Raw genomic sequence first — 19,548 nt, 5'->3', positions numbered from 1 at the left:
GTATTTATAGAAACATCTTTTGTTGTCTTTTACGGTTGTCACCAATGCTGGCACTTCAAATGAGCACTGCTCCACAGGGAAATTACAGAAGCACACTTACCCCAGTTCCAGCACAGCATAAAAGCACACACAGAAGAAAAACTTTTTCAAATGCCAGACAGTGGGAAATTCTCAGTTTCAATGTGCACAGTTAAGACAAACAGTTCACCTCTTGTCATCACTGCCTTTTGATCACTGGACATTATTACACTAGGCTTTTTTAACAGCTCTTCTTCCTCCTTGCCAAGGAGAGTGAGATGGCAGTAATGTCTGAAATTCATTATTTAAATTCTGTTTAGAAGTTCACAATGTATGGGTATCAACACATCCTCTTCAAGCACCACAATGCTGCCCAGACTGCTGGGAAGATGTCTGGGGCATCTTCTTTTCTTGTGGTGGTTCCTTCTGTAATACTCACATCTTCTTCAAAACTGTGTAATTTTAGCACCCTACGAGCCCTGCTCCCCCTCCAGCTCCGCGTGGCGGCACACTGGGCAGCGCTCCCGGTCAGCCCTTCTCAGGCCTGGAGGGGTTAACCTCACTTCTGCTACCCGCGAGGGCTCCACCTCTCTGTTCTCTAGGCTCCCTTCAGAAAGTTTCAACGACACGTACGGCGGGGGGCAGCGCTTTGCTCGGCTTCACCTCACGAGCAGCCCCGGCTGCCTCACGGCTCCTTCCCTCACCCCTGGAAGGTGCCAGAAAGCGCCGCTGCCAACGGCTGCCACAGCGCCAGGGGAGAAGGGACTGAGGCTCCCGGCGACGTCACGGCCCAGGCCCCGCCCACCGCTCCGCCACGCGGCCGCCTGAACCACCCGCTGAGGTCGGAGGCCGCTCGGGGCGCTGCGCGATCTGTGCTTCGCCTTCCGCTGTGCGCACGCGCCCAGAACCCGCCCCCACTCACGCGCCCCCCGTCGTTCTGTACGTACCAGAGTAACGTCTGACGCCATTCCGCGGGGAGGGGGAGGGGGAGGGGGCGGGGGAAAGCAACCCGGCGCCCGCCGCCCGCAACCTACCCCACTAGCCTGCAGCGCCGTGACGTACACCTTGCCGGACAAGGGTCGTATCCAATCAGAGGTCCCAGGGCGGCACTTGATTGGTTGTCAAGTCGGGAGGGGTGGGCCGAGTGCCGGCGTGGCTTGGTTGCGGCAACACCGGCTTACATAGGGCGGAGTACGGCGTGTCCTTGGGCTCAGACGCCGGACGGTGCGGGAGTTACGGGGGTTGTGGTCACCGCCGTGGGCGCAGCGTCAGCGGGGCGGCCAGCCAGGCAGGTGCGGGCAGCAGCCGGCAGGGCAGCCGCGTGCGCGCGGCCTGGCCCTGGGCCCGACTGGGCCTGGGCCCGGGCCTGGCGCCGTGGCCCGGCGCCGTGGCCCGGCGGGACCGTTAGTCCGGAGGGGGGCCGTGAGGCAGCCGGGCGGGAGGGGGTGAGGGGCGGGAGGTGCTCTTGTCTGGCCTGAGAGCGCGATTCCCGCTTCCGTGGGCCGGGGTGGGGGGGCCCGGGGTCGCGGCCTAAGGAAGTGGCCGGGGTGCGGCGGAAGGTCACTGCGGGGCCTATAGTGGCCCTACCTCAGGCGGCTGCGGCCGAGGCGGGGGGGAGGCGGGGGGGAGGCGGGAGGGACCCAGCCCACCCGGGCTCTACCGGCGGCCCCTCGAGGTCGGGAGTGGCGCGGCCTAGTCCGCACGCCCTTGCGGGGTGAGGGCGCCAGCCGCCGCTCTGGGGTCGTGCCAGGGTCGCGTCGCTTGCCTGGAGGGTCCCCCTGCGCCGGGAGCCTGCTCCTCGCTTCAAGGTCAGCCTCCGCGGAGCTAGAGACGGAGCTGGGAGGTGCGGTTGCCCTTGGGTGCTCTCACCATGCCACCTGCAAATAGCGTTGCTCCTGGCGGCTGCTCGGGAGGCATCCCGGCTCGTGGCGAGAGGGGAGCAGGCCAGCTTTGTGCCTGCCGCCCTCGGCTCCGTCCAGTGTGATGTGTGCTGGCGCGCTTTTCCAGCTGAAAAGGAGAAACATACAAACGGTCCTGTCCCTTTATGCAAGATTATTGATGGCTAGGAAACTTTCCTATTATACCTATACAAACTATATGTGGAAGTCGTGTTCAATTTACTCTTCAAAAATTATCTCTATACTGTTTAAATGCTGTGAGACAATTACTTTGGCTGAGGGAAGGTTTTTTCCTGCTCTTCAAGCGTGTGTATCACCTTGATACCTTTTATGTAGTCTAATGATTCTATGCTAATCTTCAAACCCAGGATCTGTAGCTTGTGTATAGAAAGTGTGCTGGAGAATTACTAGACTAATGGGCCAAATATATGGTTTTGTAAACCAACAGGACACTTTTAAAGTTTCTGTTGAATAGGTGACCTTGAAATTGCGATACTGACCTCTGTGTGTGTTCTTGGTCTAGTACTAAAAATGGGAGATATTGAGAAGGGCAAGAAGATCTTTGTCCAGAAATGTTCTCAGTGCCATACAGTCGAAAAGGGAGGCAAGCACAAGACTGGACCCAACCTGAATGGCCTGTTTGGACGCAAGACTGGACAAGCTGAGGGGTTCTCTTACACGGATGCTAATAAGAATAAAGGTAAACTTAAAGCTGCTTTTCTGAGTTACTAGGAACAAAAATATTCAGTTCTCAGTGATAGTTCTAGAGTACTGAATTCTGCCAAAAGTAAAGTAATATGGAGGACAAGAATATAAATGTGTTTGTCATTTTGAAGTCACTGTTTTGTTTTTTTTCTTCCCTCTAGGTATCACCTGGGGTGAGGATACTCTGATGGAGTATTTGGAAAATCCAAAGAAGTATATCCCAGGAACAAAGATGATTTTTGCGGGTATTAAGAAGAAGTCTGAGAGGGCAGACTTAATAGCATACCTCAAAGAGGCCACTTCAAAGTAAAAGTTGTCTGCTGCCTTATTTATTTCACAAAGGAAATGGCAATGGAAATGTCTGTGATGAGATTGGTTTTTAAACTTTCTATTTTTACATGTACTGTGTCTAACCTTAAAATCTGTCTCACCCATCAGATAACGTTGCTCACGGTGGGTCACTGGAGTACATGCTTGTTTGGCAGCCATTAACTTAATGGAAACTATGTAATTGGGTTGATTCAAATTACTATAATGTTCAGTCATACTTGTTCATAGAATTAAAAAAATAAATAAACATTTCCTGCCTCTTCATTGTTTAAAAAAAAAAATCTATAAATAATCAATTGAGTAATTGTCAGCAGCATAATAGCTTTGACAGCCCAACTCTTCCAGATTAAAAAGCAGGGTGGTTTTTGGCATCTTCCACCATACATCTTCTTTTACATTACTTTAAAGTTTTAAAAAAAAACCAAAACGACAAAGGCAAAAAAAAAAAGATAATATTTTTCTAAGTTTAATCAGTGCTAGGTGTTGTGGTATATATTGATCTGTCTAAAGCTTGCAATAAAAATGCATTTCATCTGACTTAAATCCTATTTGTGAAATGGCAGTTGTGCCCAGCCACTTTTCTTTTATCTAGGGGAAGCATGTTACCTAATTTATCCAGACTTGACAGCGGCATGCACCAGTAGAGTATAACTCCCCTTCAGAAACATCTTCAGTTTTTTAAATGTTACTGAAACCCTTTGTTCAGTAAATCTTCTGAAAACAGCCCTTCTTAGTGTAATGAATAGAACAGAGAAACTTCCTGTTCTGGACGTACAAGTGCCAAAGACCAAGTTGAGAGTTGTTAAATCTTCCTAATTTAGCAGAAGCGTTCACCTAAAATCTACTGTTACAGGCAATTTCAGATGAAGGGGTAGAGGAATGAATGCACTGGTAGACTAAAGGGAAACAGTCTTTCTCTGTGCCTGGCTGTAGCCAATGTCATTACTTCTGAAGGTTCTGTTTTGCAGTGTAAAGTGGTATTTTTAATGTTTTAACTGCATTTTTTTTCATACTAAGTTAATTGTTCAGATGAATGTATTTACTGTGTACCAACAGTAAGCCATAACTCAGTAATCAATACTGTAAATTAAAAAAATTTAAAGTCTTGTTTGCTGTATGTGTCTGAAATTAAGTGAAAAACAGTGGGAATGTAGAGGAAAAGTTGGGCATCCAGTTTACATCATTAGGAAACAAGACAAGGAAAAGCTCAGCATGAAGAAAAGTAAGTGCTAATGGAGTTGGTCTGAGAGGCACAGGTGTGGCAAGGTTAGAAAGTATTGTGGACTAGAACTAGCACAGCTAAGCTCTTCCACTAGTGTTCTCTTTAACAGCACTTTTGTTATTTTTTCCTGGGTGGGATGGGAGAAAACTAAAAAGTAGCTCAAAAGCTGTAGCTGTGCTGTAACATTGGCTGAGTTTGAGTTTTGTCAAGTAAATAGTGTGCTTAATGACTGAGTTGCAAACAGCTATTGTTCAGAATTAATGAGTGAGAAGTGAGAAGAATTAAGATTACTAAAAAGTTGTCTCAATGGTTGCTACCATACATTTTGTGACTTTTCAAACTAAATGTGCAAGCAGCATTCCCTGCAAATGGAAAGGCAGACTTAATATTAACCAACAGCAGCTTCTTTACTAAAAGCTTGTTAAGGGATACTTTCAAGTTGTAGTAGTGAATGACTGTTCTAATTTTCAGAAGTGATGTTCATCATAGCACCTTTATGGCTATGCAGAACTTAGCTTTCACTGTGCCAAAATCCTGATAGAGCAGTCACAGAGACAGAATGTAACCTTTACCCAGCTCCACAGTCTTCTGAAATTACTATGGTGGATTGCATGGAGAGACTTGTGACACTTTCTGTTCTGCAGCACCTTTATGAGATGAAAAAAGAAATTGTGATCTCCAAGCTGCTCTTCTTCCCTAGTTGAGCTGGAGAGGAAATGGACTGTAGTGAAGAGAATTTTGCAGTAAGGTGGCATTTAATTCTGCACAAGCAACAACTTACAAAAAGTTAAATTACCCATCATCAGAAAAACTCCTTCAGGAGAAAGCAGAGTGATCTTTTGTCCAAAGTAAGTAGGGGACACAACTTAGCTTGTCTTGTTCTATCTGTCTGTAGCTCAGAGACCTTGGTACAAAGACGAGTGCAGCTTATACATAACCATTGAAGATGGAGAAGATTGAACTTTTTAATTCTAGACTGGGGATGCATCCTTGTTTCCATTTTGGGGAAGAGACCCTTCTGACCTTTAAAATTTCACCTTTATGCATACGGCCCTAGACAACAACAGCTTGTAAGATTTGCTGTAGCTGTTTACCACTGGACAGATACGTACTATAGTATTTCTAGTAGTGGATCAGCAAAGGAAGAGTATTGAAATGGAAGAAGGTTAGATTATCACTTGTTGAGATAAATATTAATGCAAGTGCCTGGGTGGGTTTTTTGGAGAGTGGGAGAGAGGTGTCCGGATTGGTTGTGGAATCAAGCTTTAGTTCTTTGATTTCTAGTGTTACAGAGTAGGTGAGTGGGGTTTGCCTTTGTTTTATGAAGTAGCAAGTTTTTCTTTCTGATAGTGATACAAGTTTAGACCTTTGGTATTTCAGTAGTTCCTTTACAGTTCCAAATTAGGGAATCAAGGCACCATTGCCAAACATTGCACCATCCCATAAAAATGGTTCTTGGCTACGAGTTTACAGATTTGATGGGACATGCCTTTAAAACTGATCTTGTTATATTTTCACATGTAGTTACGCAAATGCATGAAGATTGTCAATGTCAATAAAGACCGGACAAAAGGTAAAATTCAAAAGTATACTTTTTCACAGTATGACTTTTCAAAACCAAAATGAAAAAGGTAGGATACTTTTAAAATTATAGAAGTTATTTTTGCATCCCAGTGACATTTAGTTATACAGAAGCTCTTTTTTATTTAGTGAAGTGTAATTGCTCTACAAACAGCTAAATTTGGGAAAGTTCCATTCATAGCCATCCACGCAATTGTAGATAATCAGTTAAAGATCTGTTCATTTTAATAGTCTAGTCTTGTGGGGGATTATATAATGCTTTCCGGTTTTGGTATAAAATACAGTTATCAGTGATCCAAAACAAATGTGATATATTATACTTCTCTTATGGGGGATAACAGAAATTAAACAGCTAGTAGTTAAGAACTATTAGATATTCTAGTCTCTCATGTATACCAAAGGTCATTAAAGTGCCCACATTTACCTTTGTAGTAAGCCTTGCCATTTGCCTATACCTAAAACACATCCTAAAAACTCTTCCAGGGTCAAAGCCAACAGAATTCTATGTGTAACTGCGTATAGGATGAGTTGAACTGTTTCAAACTGATGTCCTGAAAACCAGGTTATTCTGGGAGGGGAGCAGCCCAGAGGTAGCAGTAGGAAATGTTAACCCTGGGGAAGGGTGTGAAATCCTGTCCCTTTCCAGCGCTGTAATGGCTAAGTCAGGACTCCAGGTAGTTATCGCCAGCTGCTCATGATTCAGAGCTTGCATGTAAGTACTTGCATGTTTTTTTCCAGGATTGTTCTTTCGATCTGAAATACAGAAAATACGATGGTCACTTTTTGAATAATTAGTTTCTGGTTAGAGTTCTCACAGGAGGTGAGAGCTGTGAATAACATGTTTGCTTCTCTGACAGGATACAGATTCACATCCCCAAATTCCCAGAAGGCTGCATTATCCGCCAAACTGAATATGTGTGCTGGGAAGAAGATGTTCTATACCTCTGTTGGAGCTGTCATTATGCAAAAGGAGAGCCAGAAAGAAAAAGAGCAAAGGAGAAGCTAACTATAGCATAGTGTTCAAAACACATACCTTGGAGCAGGGGAGAAGGTGTGTTCTTTCCAGGTTGTTTATGCATTTAAATTTAAACAGCCTTGGATAAAAATAAACCTGTCAGTGGAGATCAGAAGTCATTACTCTGCTGGTTTTACATCTCATTAACGCCGTTCATTGCAGCTTACTCATGCAATGTGAGTCCCTGCCTTGTTCCTTTCAGAGTCACCCAACTCTCCTGATGCATCTTCCCCTTCCTCATTCTCCATGTGTTAAAACATACTTTTGTATGTAAGACTGTGCTGTCCCTGTCTTACCACACTGCCAGTCTTTTGGTCATAAGCACTCAAAAGCTGTTGATGGAAACATCAAATAGTGTTCTCATCCTTAGAATAATCTGCAGAAATTCACTGCTGATGTCCCCATTCAGTCATGACTGTCTGGTGACAATTTCTTTTTAAGATGTCTGATGGTTCTTAATCTATGTGACATTGCCTTTTATTGACCTTTTTTAATTCTAAATTTTTAATAGATCTAACTAAAGCAGGTAAGAGTTTATGTGGCTTTTACCTGCACTATGTCTCACATTGTTTTTTTTTACCTGTGAGATGCAGCATGATGATGTTAGCATTCCCTGATGTGTAATGCTTCCAGACAAGTAGGAAAAATGCACCACACACATACAATGAATTTTAAAAATATCATTGGTGTCACCTACATGTCACTGGTAGCCTCAAGAATCTGGTGCTCTTACCCAGGTTTCATTGCAGGGATGTGCCTATGCTGACTGTAACCAGCCTTTCCCTGAAAGCATTTCTTGCATTTCTCCTTCCACTCGCTGTTTCATTGTTTGGAGAACAGAAAGGAATGGAAATCAGACTTGTCCATATCTTACCATGTTTCCTACAGGACTCTGTCATTTTATTTCCAATTATTCTGTCAGTTTACTTGCTATTGATATTAGATCTGGAGTTCTTCTAGTGCTATTTTTAAAGGAAAGGTACCACATTTTCAATTCCACAATTTTTTGCCATAGTGAATGATTTTAATTCTAATTCTCATGTACAAATTATCGCTGGTTAGCTTACCCATCTGGTCTTTCTCTTCTTCATTTTACGTATTAGTGTTACAATTTACACTTTTTTTGTATTGGTTGAACTGCAGGCAGCTTCTTGTACTTTACTATTCAAATGTACTCTTTAATTTACACATCTCTTAACTCTGGAGTAGACTGTTTTTTAAAGTTTCCAGGTAATGTCTTTACTTGAGAAATCCTTCTTTCATTGCCTTTTTCATTGTTTAAAAACTTTTTTTAAAAAATTCACTGAAAAGGGTTATTTTTTTAACTATCCTTCACACAATTATATTCTATTTAATTATTTTGTATACACCACTGTTTTGGACCCAGCTATTCTTATGTATTGAACAAGGATTGTGTCCTTCACATGGATACCTGAGAAATAGTCTTGTTTTGTGAGTCTCAGAAACACGCTTCCAAAAAGCAATCATGGTACGTGCTGAGAAACTTTTCTGACTGGCACTATTTGGTCAGTTTATTGCTTACACCAAATGAACAGGAGGGGGAGCCAAGGTACTGAAAAGCTGCAGAAGAAATCCTAACCTGCACTTGAAGGTAATTTTGAACAAACCTTGGACAGTTTGAAAGACGAAGTTCATTTGTACAAAAAGCAGTTTTACTGCAAGTGCTCAGCAAAAAGCGCTGGAGGTGATTAGTACAGCTGAATGCATTGATATGTCTGCAATAAGTTTAGGGTCTTCTGAATTCTTAAACTGATTCATGTTTCACATTTCATCAGGTTAGCTCAAGTTTGAAATAGCCTGTATTAAATTTCAACATACTCAAATGGTAAAAGATTCAGTTAGAAAGCAAAATGTTTCTTTCTGACTACTCAAAGAATCTTAATCAAGAGTGGCAATCTTTAATGCATATTCTGACTTTGTTCCTACTGTGGAGCTCACATTGATATCATCAGTTGAAGTATTATGCTTGAAATGGCTATGCGGATTGTAGTATAGTTTCTCCACTAGCAGTTAGGTAGGAACTCAATGATTAGTTAGTAAAAACGCACTTTAATTCTGTTTTTAATACTGTTTTATGGATGGTGTTTGATGATAGACTCAAATTACTCTGAAAATCATAAGAATTTTTATAATACAAATATAACTAAATACTAGCATTGTTACTATTTAAGGTCCTAGGAAAATTAACATTTGTAACATTGAGTCACAATTCTACTTCGCTGGGATATTTCTCATGGGGATATCAATTTTAATTTAACTATCAGTATGGTTTTTCTGGCACACGCCTGAATATGAAGCCTTTGCAACCCTTCAAAAGACCATGTTGCCTTTCTTCCTATCAATCCATAGTCTACATATATGTTGCAAGTTAAGGTTGTTTTTCAGTGCCTAACTCTATCAGGAGCAGTGTGATCAGACATTAAAAATTTAGATTATATGTATGTTTGCTGTCACTCTGAATTCTCAGAAAGATTACATCTGTCTCTGTACCAGCATGCAATGACACACCAGAAATAACTCCCCACAGAGAAGCAATCCAAAGGGAGAGCTTTGCAGTTGAAAGATACTTCCACATCAGAAAACATATCAAGAACATAGAGTAGTCATCTACAAATTAACAGTCACAGGATAGAAATCAAGATGACACAAATGAAGCAAAGAAAGGGGAAACGAAGTGGAAATGAAGCAAGGTTAGTACAGGGTGAAATATTACATTCTCTCATTACACGTTCAGCCGTTACAAAGATTGTGCCTGTGCTTTAACCTATTGAGCTTTAACCTATCGAGTAGATGCCAGGTTTTGCAGTATGAAAGCAAAAGCAGTGGAAACCCAGAAGCAATAAAAACCAAACTTGCCTACCTTCAGCTGAAGGTTTGGCAACTCTGTGTGTGTTCAGTCAATATCCCTTTGGTTGGATGCCTTTAATTTTGCTTCAGCTCTGTGAAGTTGTCCAATTGACGCTACCTGGCTCCAGCGGTCTGTGCTTTGCTTCCACTTATTTTAGTGATATATATTCCACATTAGCAAATCAGCCAGCTGAGAAATGGTGTCATGTTTACTCACTGCATGCATCAAATGATGTTTTGCAGGACTGTAAGCTCTGATCCTTCTGTAACACTAGAGCCTAATGTCTCCACTTACTCAAGCACAACATGCTTGAGTTACACTGCAGTTGATGGCATAGCTTTAAATTTTGCTCCAGCTTCAGATCTTACCTGAAAAGTACAGATCAGTAATCTTCAGTAGCTGCAGTGAACATAATACAGAGATAACGAAAACAAAGAAAGACTCTAAGCACAGGAGTCATACAGTCATACAGTGGAGTCAGCATGAAAAACAGCCTTTGTTTCTTAGCCAGAATATATAAAAAGTGTTGATGGGGAGCATGGCCTAGATTACATTCACATTGCAGATTATTTTTTTTAATTCAGGGATTCTCTGAGCTTCTCTGTGTCAATCCAGAACTCAGTTGAATGTCAAGTCATCAAGAAAGTCATCAACAAGTGAAGATAAAAAGACCCAAAGCCCAGTGAATCCACATCTACTACAGTACCATCTGTCTGTCTCTTTAACAGTTTTCAGTTTCTAGACAGTGCAGCCTGATGCTCTGACTGATCAGGTTAGCCAAAATTATGGTTTTTCCTCTCAGATAATGGTTTCCAATAACCTTTTTTCATTATTTCAAGATTTTAAGAAAACTATTCCTTTGGTAAAGCAGTTGGTTTTATTTTTCTCCTATCAATCAAATTAGCACTGTGTATAGCACTGATGCTGTCACCAGGAAAGCGGGAGAGGGCAAAGTCGCACTGAAGGCTTCTCCCACTGCCTGCAGTGAGCTGGGGTAGTCCCCTCCAAGGGTTTCACACCATGGCCCGGAGACAGCACCGTCATGAGTTTTGCACCCATGATAGTCTGGTGCCTGGGAGCTGGGGTATTTGTGTTATGGCTGTGAAACACTGCTACCAGGCTGGGGCTCTGCAAAACATTTCCCAGTCCCCTTTTTGTGATCTAATCATGTCAAGTCTATGCCCACTCCTACTAGGATTAAAAAGGGGGATGGAGGAAGAGACAGAAACTGTTACCAGTTTGTGCACTGTGATGTAGGGGTTCAGTATCGGAGAGTTTCCAGTTTGGGCTGGTGTGCTGAGAGGTGTTTTGCCACCCAGAGTGATCTTTAATCTTGATCTTCCCACCGCCCATTACTGTTAAGGTCTCTGCTACCCCTCACCTCCCCTCACTGCAGCTCCTTTTCCTGTGTGGCTGCAGCAGTAACCCCCACCAGGTCTTGGACATGTTTGACTTCTTCAAAAAGGGGGACAGTCTCCACTGATCTTCCAGCTGGGTGTGATTTTCTTTCTACTCTGTTACAATTTCCAAACATCCTTTCTTTCTAACCCTAGGGTTACAGATTTTGGTTCTTACTTTAAAGAGTAGCACAGGATGCTCTCCGGAACAGTGATTTCTTAGCTAGTCTTTTAATTTCTCCAGCTCTTTCTTGGGCAATCCAATCATGTTTGTTTGTTTTAACAAAAGAGTTGGGCTCTTCATGTTCTGTAAGGTCTTCTAATTTCAGGAGGGTGGGTTTTTCTGGGTTGTTTTTTTGTTTGTTTGTTTATTGTTTGTTTGTTCCGTTCTTTGTTTGTTTTGCAAGAACTAATAGGTTTTAATTTAGAGAGTCTCTGAATGGCCCAGCCAGTCCCTTCCTCATGGGAGAAGAATATAATAATATGATCACAAGGGCTTTGCTTTTTTTCCTATTTTTCTGACTGCTTGAAGGTGACTCTGAGGGACTTAAAATATTGGGTAATTATTGGGTAAGAATTTCTTATTAATTCATCTGCAGAAGTTCACTTTATTGCTGCACATCATATGCTCACTTTCTCTTCATTTATGGACCTAATGTAATTTGAGAGCTTATAACTTCACTGAAAATAGTAGTAAATATCAAGTGTACATTTTATGACAGTATTCAACATCAAGGGGTTTCAAAGGCAGTTTTCTTAATTTTCAGTTGCACAGGTGCATTAGTCTAAACAAAAGCTTTATACTAGCACGATGAGCATCTTTAACTTGGGAGTTTCATATTAGAACAAGAAAATATTAATGAAATTCTGAAATGTTTGACCCTCTGGTGACCCATCCTGCTTTCTTTTGCTGTCTTCAGCTATTACAGCTACATGTCTCCAGAGAATCAAATACATGGCTGTAGTGATTGCTAAGTCAGCTAGCAGATGCTTGTTTTAAGCTATTTTTAAGGGAGTTCCTGCATGAACACAATAGCTTCTTAATTTTTCTTTTATTTTTGTTTAACTGAGACCCTTGTCTCTCTCTCACACACACAGAGGGTGGAAGAGGAGAGGGGCTAGTGAACTCTGACCACTGTATGGAGCTCTTTTCCATAGCTGTGGATGTACCCTGTATAGGTGGGACTTTCTTTTTTTCCTGTGACTTGTTCATGGTACCGTTTCTTTCCATTCACGGAGGAGGAGACATTCCCCCTTTTGTAAAGCCATCCTTTGAAGGAAGGCCTGTTATTTTGTTGCCTAAGCCTGTCTTTTCCAGTAAATGTGTATTTCAGTATGTGGAATCAGTCTGAGTTTGTACACTCTTGTGCCTGTCTCTGAAACGGTTTCTTTTCAAGTTTTAATTGGTGGAGGAGGTTTACTTGATGAACAGGAGCAGAGTTTTCGTTACTGCCAGGAGTGGTATCCACTTACAGTTGTAAAATTAAATGCTTTGAACTTTCTAACTCTGGGCAAATATGCATTTGTTTAAAATTTGCAAGTAGGTGGAAGTTTTCTGTCCTGCCAAGCTTTGTAGCAATTACGTGGTACTACAAGCAATATGTAAGTATTGAATAGACTTTGATTAGTTAAAAAATGCTAGGGTTTTTCTGTTATACTTTAATGGATATATGGGACTGTGAACCTGCCAATATGTATTTAATCACAGAAAATGCAAGTGCCAGTAAGTCCATGCAATGTGGGCAAAGCGTGCCAGAGGTGTGAACTTCACTGTTTATTTCTTGTCAGTCTCAGGAAATTCAAGGTCTTAAAAAATTACAGGTGTCAACTAGAAATTAATGTGGCTCTATGTCTCACACATGTCTGCTTACACCCAAATGTCATTGGAGAGGATTTACTCTCCGTACCGGCCTTGGGTTTAGTTCCCTGTCACCATGGCCAAAATGAGAAACCTGTTCTGGGCATTGTATTGGCTGGGAAAGCTGGGTCTAGATCACTGTATTAAAGCATCTCAGTAGGGGCTTGCAAGGCTGGCGTATATATATATATCAGGCCTGAAGGTTTGGGCTTTTGTTTTTCAGCTTTGGGCTTTTGTTTTTCAGCTTTCATTGTTTCTTGCTGATATGTCCTTTCCTGGATTATTTCTCTTTAGGTTCAAAGCTTGCCTCAGAAAAGGTCAGAGGCCAATATTTGTATTCTTTGTTTGAATTCCATTTTATGGAAGACGTAGGAGAGGCAGTCCAGTACTTAAAAAGAAGTGAATGTTTTGCTGCTGATACCTTGAATCTCTTATAGCAAGAAAAGCTAATTTAATGACTAAAGCAACAACTTTGGTTAAAAAGACATCCTATACCTGGAATCCCAGATTTATGTCCTAGAGGGATCAACTCTTCATCCTTCATTTATCCATCATTAAACAGTCTGTTCAGAAAGAGCTTGTCTACAGTGAATAGATGATGAACCTTCACCCATAGCTCCTTCTGAAAAAGAAGTTGTGGTTTCTCTATTCTCTCTGAACAAAGTCTTGTCTTGGTATTGTTCTGCTGTTTGCTCATTGATTACTATCTCAAATATATATATGTTCTATATTCTCTTGCTGCTTCACAGTGTATATGCAGATAACTAGAGATTAAAAGTCTGCACCGTGTAAGTTACTACAATAATAATTACAGACTCAGTGCACTGAGTGGTTTTATTTTTTTAAAGTAATGGTCCCTAGCAGTTCAGAATTGATAAATAGGGTATTGGATAAAGATATCTAGCCCAGAACAATGTTTTCCACAATCCTGTTTTTGTAGCTCCTTTCCTACTATTCATACATACGCATTTTCTCAATATGTGTCTGAAGCTCAGGAGGACAATAATCAGCTTTTGTGGGATTTAGACATTACAGTGCTTCTCTATTTCTAAGCACTCAAGTAATAAAGGCTTTGGTAATCATCTGCAGCATACAGTATTACTATCTTTCCAAAGCTGTCATTGCTGTTAAGTTTAATGGCTACTCTACAACTTAGAAGCCGCTATGAAAATCAAAAAGGATGGCACCACAACTATAGACTGAAATCCAGAAAGCTGTGGTTCTTGCTCCAAGAAAAATATTGAATGCATTAGCAGAACATGACATCATTAACAACATTCAAAGTTGTCAGTTACGGGAAGGCAAGCTCTACTTTGGCACTTATTTCAGTGAATGACAACAACTTTTTGAATATTTCAACTAACGTGCATTGACAGCTAGTTTAGGGCAGCAAGTCTAAAAGCATTTAAGATTACAGCACTGTTCTTTAGAATAATATGAAGAATTGTTATTGCACTCATTTTTTTTCATTTTAAAAAGACATTTTGCAGAATGTTTAGCTTATACTAATGTTCATATATAATTAAAACCACAGGTATGTCTCCTAGCTAATTATGTTGCCCAGTATCTTTCTAAAAATATTGTCTTTTATACTTTTCTTTTTTCTTCATAGTAGACAAAGAAACATATTCTAAATTTTGCTCCTTCATGGCTTTTATAGTTTTGCCTAGGGTTGACTCAATTTTGGGTCTGGGGGGGTTGGATTGCTTCCTTCTGCTTCTCCTCTATCCTCACCTCTATACATGAAACCTACATAATTCTCATCAGTCCTTTCTGCAGCCCTGACTGGATTTGTTGATGATGTCTTATTCCTATATAGCCAGCAGTGAGTCCTCTCCTAGGCTGCTGTCACTGCTACTGCCATGCTGAGATTTAGCTTTTGTGACATTATCCATTCTGGGAACAGCAGGACAGATTTCTTGGATTTTTGCAAGCCACCAATCTGAATAAGAATATACCACTCTGCTGCTCAAAGACTGCTATTGTTTCCTGAGCCAGCAAAACAATATTGATCATATTTCTTAGCTGTTTTGACAATTTGGTTTTTTTTTTTTTTTCAGTCTCATGATTGTTACATGAATAGCTGTTATAATTTTGATTTAGGACAGCATCATTCAACGTTTCAGAAAATCAGGTTCAATTTCAATTAGGCTTTTCCAATTATCTTTTACTTACAGGAAAAAAATCGAAGTGGGTAGGAATGCTATTACGTCTCTGGGGATTTCTTGTTTACAATTGTAAGGCTTGATTGTCTTCTGTTTTACAGTGATACACATGAGGCATAAATGTAAGGCACAATGTAAATGTAGACTGGAGTAAAAGCAGGGGGGAGAGCAAAGAGTATCTCTGATAGCACAAAATAACTCATTGAGCTAAGCCTTATTTGCAAACTCACATAATGATAGCAATTCTTGGAAGCATCTTTCATTGCTGGAATTGATAGTCCTATAGTGTCATCTTCTAATTAAAGTGGCTTTGGCAATATGGAGTGGGGAAAATTACTACCCAAGCTCTATTTGTATTCCTTTTAATAATATTGACCTACAGTTCAGTAATAACCCAAATGTTGCTTATATGTAAATATATAGAAAGTTTCTATCCTCTTGATAATAAGTAAATGTCTAGGAACATGTGAAGCACAGGTTTAATTTCAACTGGAAATGAAGTTTTAAATAAGTTCTCGCGCCTCACAGGACAGGCACATTACTGGGTTTTTGATGATAGTATTTTCATTTCTGATCAGCTTCCTCTGTTTCTTGAATTTGTGCTTAGGAGAAGGCCTGGTATGTTTCAGCAACCAAGTAAAAACTCCTTTAGGAAGCAATGTTTGCATACTCCAAGGTGGCAGCCAAAATGGGAGCTTCTACTGTTCTTTTCTGCCCTAGGCTTGCTCTGGCTTTTCACTCTGTTAGGCATACCTGTGCTGCACAATGCAGCACTATGTAAAGATTTCCAGACTAGTTCTTACTGAGCTAGCATTGCTGTCAAAGAGCTGCATTATCAGAGCACTGCATGAGACCCAAGTTCTGCTGCCGAGAAACTAGCTGGGATGCCTCTACTCATTTAGCACCAGGTCAGGCGTCACAGCCAGGTATCACGTTCTGGCGTGGAGACGTGGGCAATGTTTCTGAGGGGAAGAGCACTGACTGCTTCCCCAGGTGATTCACTAGCAAGCCTGCCTGTTAGCAATACATGCACGGTGGCCCTGTGGTTTTCCAAAGGGCATAATTGTTCGTGAGTGACAGAGCAAGGCCGAGAGACCTTTGCATCTTTGGCTCCTGACCAAACTCCTCCATGAGAGGAGAGGCAGGCGGGTGTCAGCGGCTGACTGGGAACATTAGTCTGGGTATTGATTTGTTTCTTTCTCCAGCCTGAGCAGAGCAGCATCCTGCCGCTCCTTTCGAAGGGAACTGTCTGTGCGGGGGCTCAAAGCAGAGCAGCCTGTGTCAAGTGCTGGTGGAAATGCCTGGGGAGGCTCTGCAGTCATTACAGCCAACGCTTTACCCAGCACCAAGAGCAGTGCTATCGATTTTGCTCCGTTCTCTTGTCATCAAGCTGAGTCAAGACACAGTTCTTCTAAAAGCTGCATTAGAAAGATGTCAGCGGAAGATCTGCTGCACCTCCACATATTGTTCAGAAAGCTTGTGTGATTAGCTAGGCCTAATGCAGTAGGACAGTATAAAATCTTTCTCTTTGATTGCTGGAAATCTGTTGTTATGCCAGGCTCTGCCTGTCCTGAGAGAGGAGTAATATTGTGCCAAATTTCATACTGAGTGAGTGCAGTTCTATAAATCAACGTAAATGCTTAGCTTATTAGAACTACAGGCAAGTAAAAGAAGGCTAAATGAGCAGGACTGTGTATTTAACTATGTATGAGGCACAATTCAAACAGCACAAGGCCTGTGTATTGGATGTACTGTCAGTGGACTCAGTAATGAAGCTGTTTACTGGGGAATACTTACTTTCCTTTAGCCAAATGACAAGAAATCCTTTTTGGCACTGTATGACTGTGATGCTGCAAGTTTTGCAGTGCGGAAATAAACTTGAAAATCTAATTTAACACTGTGCAGTAGCTTGCTGATCACAGAACATAACATTTATCTTAAGGTAAATCACCTTCCTCTAGACAACAGTAATTAATGTTTAGACATAGCAGTTCAATAGGCAGTTCAAAAAGAGAATGTCTTCACCCCTGTGTCTCATAAACTCATTGTCTGGAATGTACATAGCTCTGCGTAACTTTCACCAATGTCCTCTGCAGAACTGACTGCAAGTGTTTCAGACATTTGCTTCTTAAAGGACGCTCAAAAATATAATGAGATGAAAATGGTTGTGATTTATTCTTGAAGCTGTTTGTTGCAAGATTCTGACCCAGATTCAGCTCTCCTTAGGGCGGTTTTGCACTGCACTCTGGGCAGAAAGCTCTTGAAGAGGGCAGAGCTGGTGGTGTGTTTGTGGACTACACTCCAAGGTGTCTTAAGGAGCAAAAGTCAAACTCTGCTTGCTCTGTGAACTTTTTTTTAAAGTCAGAAAAAGCTGAAGGCGAAAAAAGGAAAATATTTAGTTTGCAAAGAATATGCTGTCTAAAATCTGTGTTGAGATCATGTTTTGTAAACAGTGCATTAACAATAAATCAAAGTGATTCCTCCAATAAATCTGAACTCAGACCTTATTGTTGAAAAAAACAAGAGAGGAAATTAGCCATTCTAGCTAGTACCATTTGGGTTTGCACTTTGGTACTGATGCTGAAAGTGCCAAGTTGGCACTCAGAGTCCAGCTTTACAAACATGACCCTACTTTTACCTTTTCCTGAAATGCTGTGTAACATAATGGGGCTCTCATTTCCTTTTTTCCTGAGAGACAGGCTTTTGTCATCCTAATTCTGCTAAGAAAAAGAAAGGAAAAATTCTCATAGGAAACATCATCATCTCCATTGGCTTTAGCTTATACCTGAAACTTACTGTTCTTCCTCCAGCCTGTCCATTCTGCATTCTCCTTCCTCACATCCCATTTTCATTTCTCTCCTTCACCCTTCTCCCTCTCCCTCTCCTTGAGCAGGTAAGACTGCACACCTCCGTGACACCTGGATTAGAAAGCTATGCCTTAAAGAGGCTAAATGCTAATGCCAGCTCACCAGATTTCACAGGCTGTGGATTTAACCTAGCTACAAGGGTGCAAGGAGTGCTGCAGCAGCACAAGCCTCACCTGTATCTCCTGCACTTTCACTCTACTTTGACCACTTCGTTTTGTCTTTGCAGAAACACAGCTAATTTCTCAACAACTCCGCAGGGAAAGACCATGCTGTCTGTTCTTCTTTTCCAGAGACTCTTTTCAGATGTGCTTTAGCTGCTGGAATGATCAGATAAGTGCATCAATAAGGATTCCTGTCTCACTGCTGCCAGACCAGACAAATTCATCTTGATCCAAAGTAAATCAAGTTTGTTTGCTTTCCCTCTGTGTGTCTTACACACAGACACGTACACACATATAGCTTCCTTCCTGTTGTTTCTATCCCTCTGGGCCTGATTGTCACACTAGCAGGCTATAGCATGATGGAAGGACATTTCCACTCCTGTATGATTAGATTTGTCCAGTGACATCCCACATCATGAAGGAGAGCCAAGATCCAAAGCATCCCCCACAATCTATTACTTGTGGCTGATAAGCCGCACTGTGCATTGGGAGTATCATCAGATGTTGTATTCCCCTACGAGTAATGAACCTGTTCTTCAATGTTTGGCCTGAATTGTCTCACTATCTGTCCTAGGACTGAGCAGGCAGCGGTAGCTGGACTCATCACTGCAAACTACATTTAACTATTTGCTGTCATTCAGAGAGACGATTGTGCTAGCCCTGCTCATTCACCTGGCCTGTTTCACCACCAAAATTAGCCCAGTGCTTGCCACACACTTAGAGGCTGTTATATAGGAATATAAGAGTGCTATTAGGACTCCTCTCCACATATCTGTTAAAGGAGGCCAGCACAGCTGATCTGCAGAGCCTGGGGCCTAATTCTTCAACATGAGTGAAGCTGAGATGGAAATGTCTCCCCACACTTCAGGTAATGCAGAAGTCAGAATGGAGAAAACACTTGCTGCAACTGATAGCAGAAGTAGACTATAATCAGTCCCAAACTGCAAGTAAGTTCATGTTATAAGATTAGGTGTGAATGCCAAAAGATTCAAAGACTGATGCAACCTGTATGGTTTCTATCAGTGTCACAGTTCTGGCTTTCCTCATTAGAGAATAAATGGTTTTGTATCTTCCTCAATGGAAGGTTTTACAACAAGAGTGAAGCAGGTGTGCAAGTGTCAGGAATAATCTCCATAGTCTCCCTGCTGCCAGTGTCCTTGAGAGCTGAAATGGAATTGACATTTTCCTCCTTTAATTATGTCAGTTTTAATTTGCTGGCTGCTCATAGGGAAGCTGCTAGCCTGGAACAGCTGCTGGGGCTGTGTAAAATTAACCTGAGCCATGTCCAGGCACTAGCAGACGGGTGCTGCTCTGCACAGTCTGACGCATTTGGTGCTAACATCCCGTCTTGAAGCTGAGTGCAGAAGGCTGAAAGCTGGATATGCTCTGGAGATTCAGTATGTCCTGCCTTTCTCTGCGTTTATCTTCTTAGGCCTTGCAGAGATGGATTTATGGGGGGAAA

General features: G+C 41.7%; 1 protein-coding gene across 2 annotated transcripts; it reads left to right on the top strand.

Annotated features, from left to right (window-relative positions):
- Positions 1-1,196: 1,196 nt before the first annotated feature.
- On the top strand, positions 1,197-4,058 carry LOC104263537 (cytochrome c). 2 transcript variants are annotated; one of them, XM_059818644.1, is made up of 3 exons: positions 1,197-1,306; positions 2,440-2,616; positions 2,783-4,058. In XM_059818644.1, the coding sequence occupies exons 2-3, from the start codon at positions 2,448-2,450 to the stop codon at positions 2,929-2,931; spliced, it is 318 nt and encodes a 105-aa protein (XP_059674627.1). In that variant the 5' UTR covers positions 1,197-1,306; positions 2,440-2,447; the 3' UTR covers positions 2,932-4,058. The 2 variants fall into 2 exon arrangements, with proteins under 2 accessions (XP_059674627.1, XP_059674626.1); XM_059818643.1 differs by having other exon boundaries at positions 1,197-1,310.
- The last annotated feature ends 15,490 nt before the right edge of the window (positions 4,059-19,548 follow it).

Source organism: Gavia stellata, chromosome 6 (assembly GCF_030936135.1).
Source record: "Gavia stellata isolate bGavSte3 chromosome 6, bGavSte3.hap2, whole genome shotgun sequence".
NCBI lineage: Eukaryota > Metazoa > Chordata > Aves > Gaviiformes > Gaviidae > Gavia > Gavia stellata.
This window is presented reverse-complemented; position numbering and strand designations above follow the sequence as displayed.

Excerpts from the sequence above, each read along its gene's own strand:
- LOC104263537 (XM_059818644.1), top strand. The coding sequence starts at position 2,448 with ATGGGAGATATTGAGAAGGGCAAGAAGATCTTTGTCCAGAAATGTTCT. Across the intron at positions 2,617-2,782 it reads GGATGCTAATAAGAATAAAG|GTATCACCTGGGGTGAGGAT; the intron begins GTAAACTTAAAG and ends TCTTCCCTCTAG.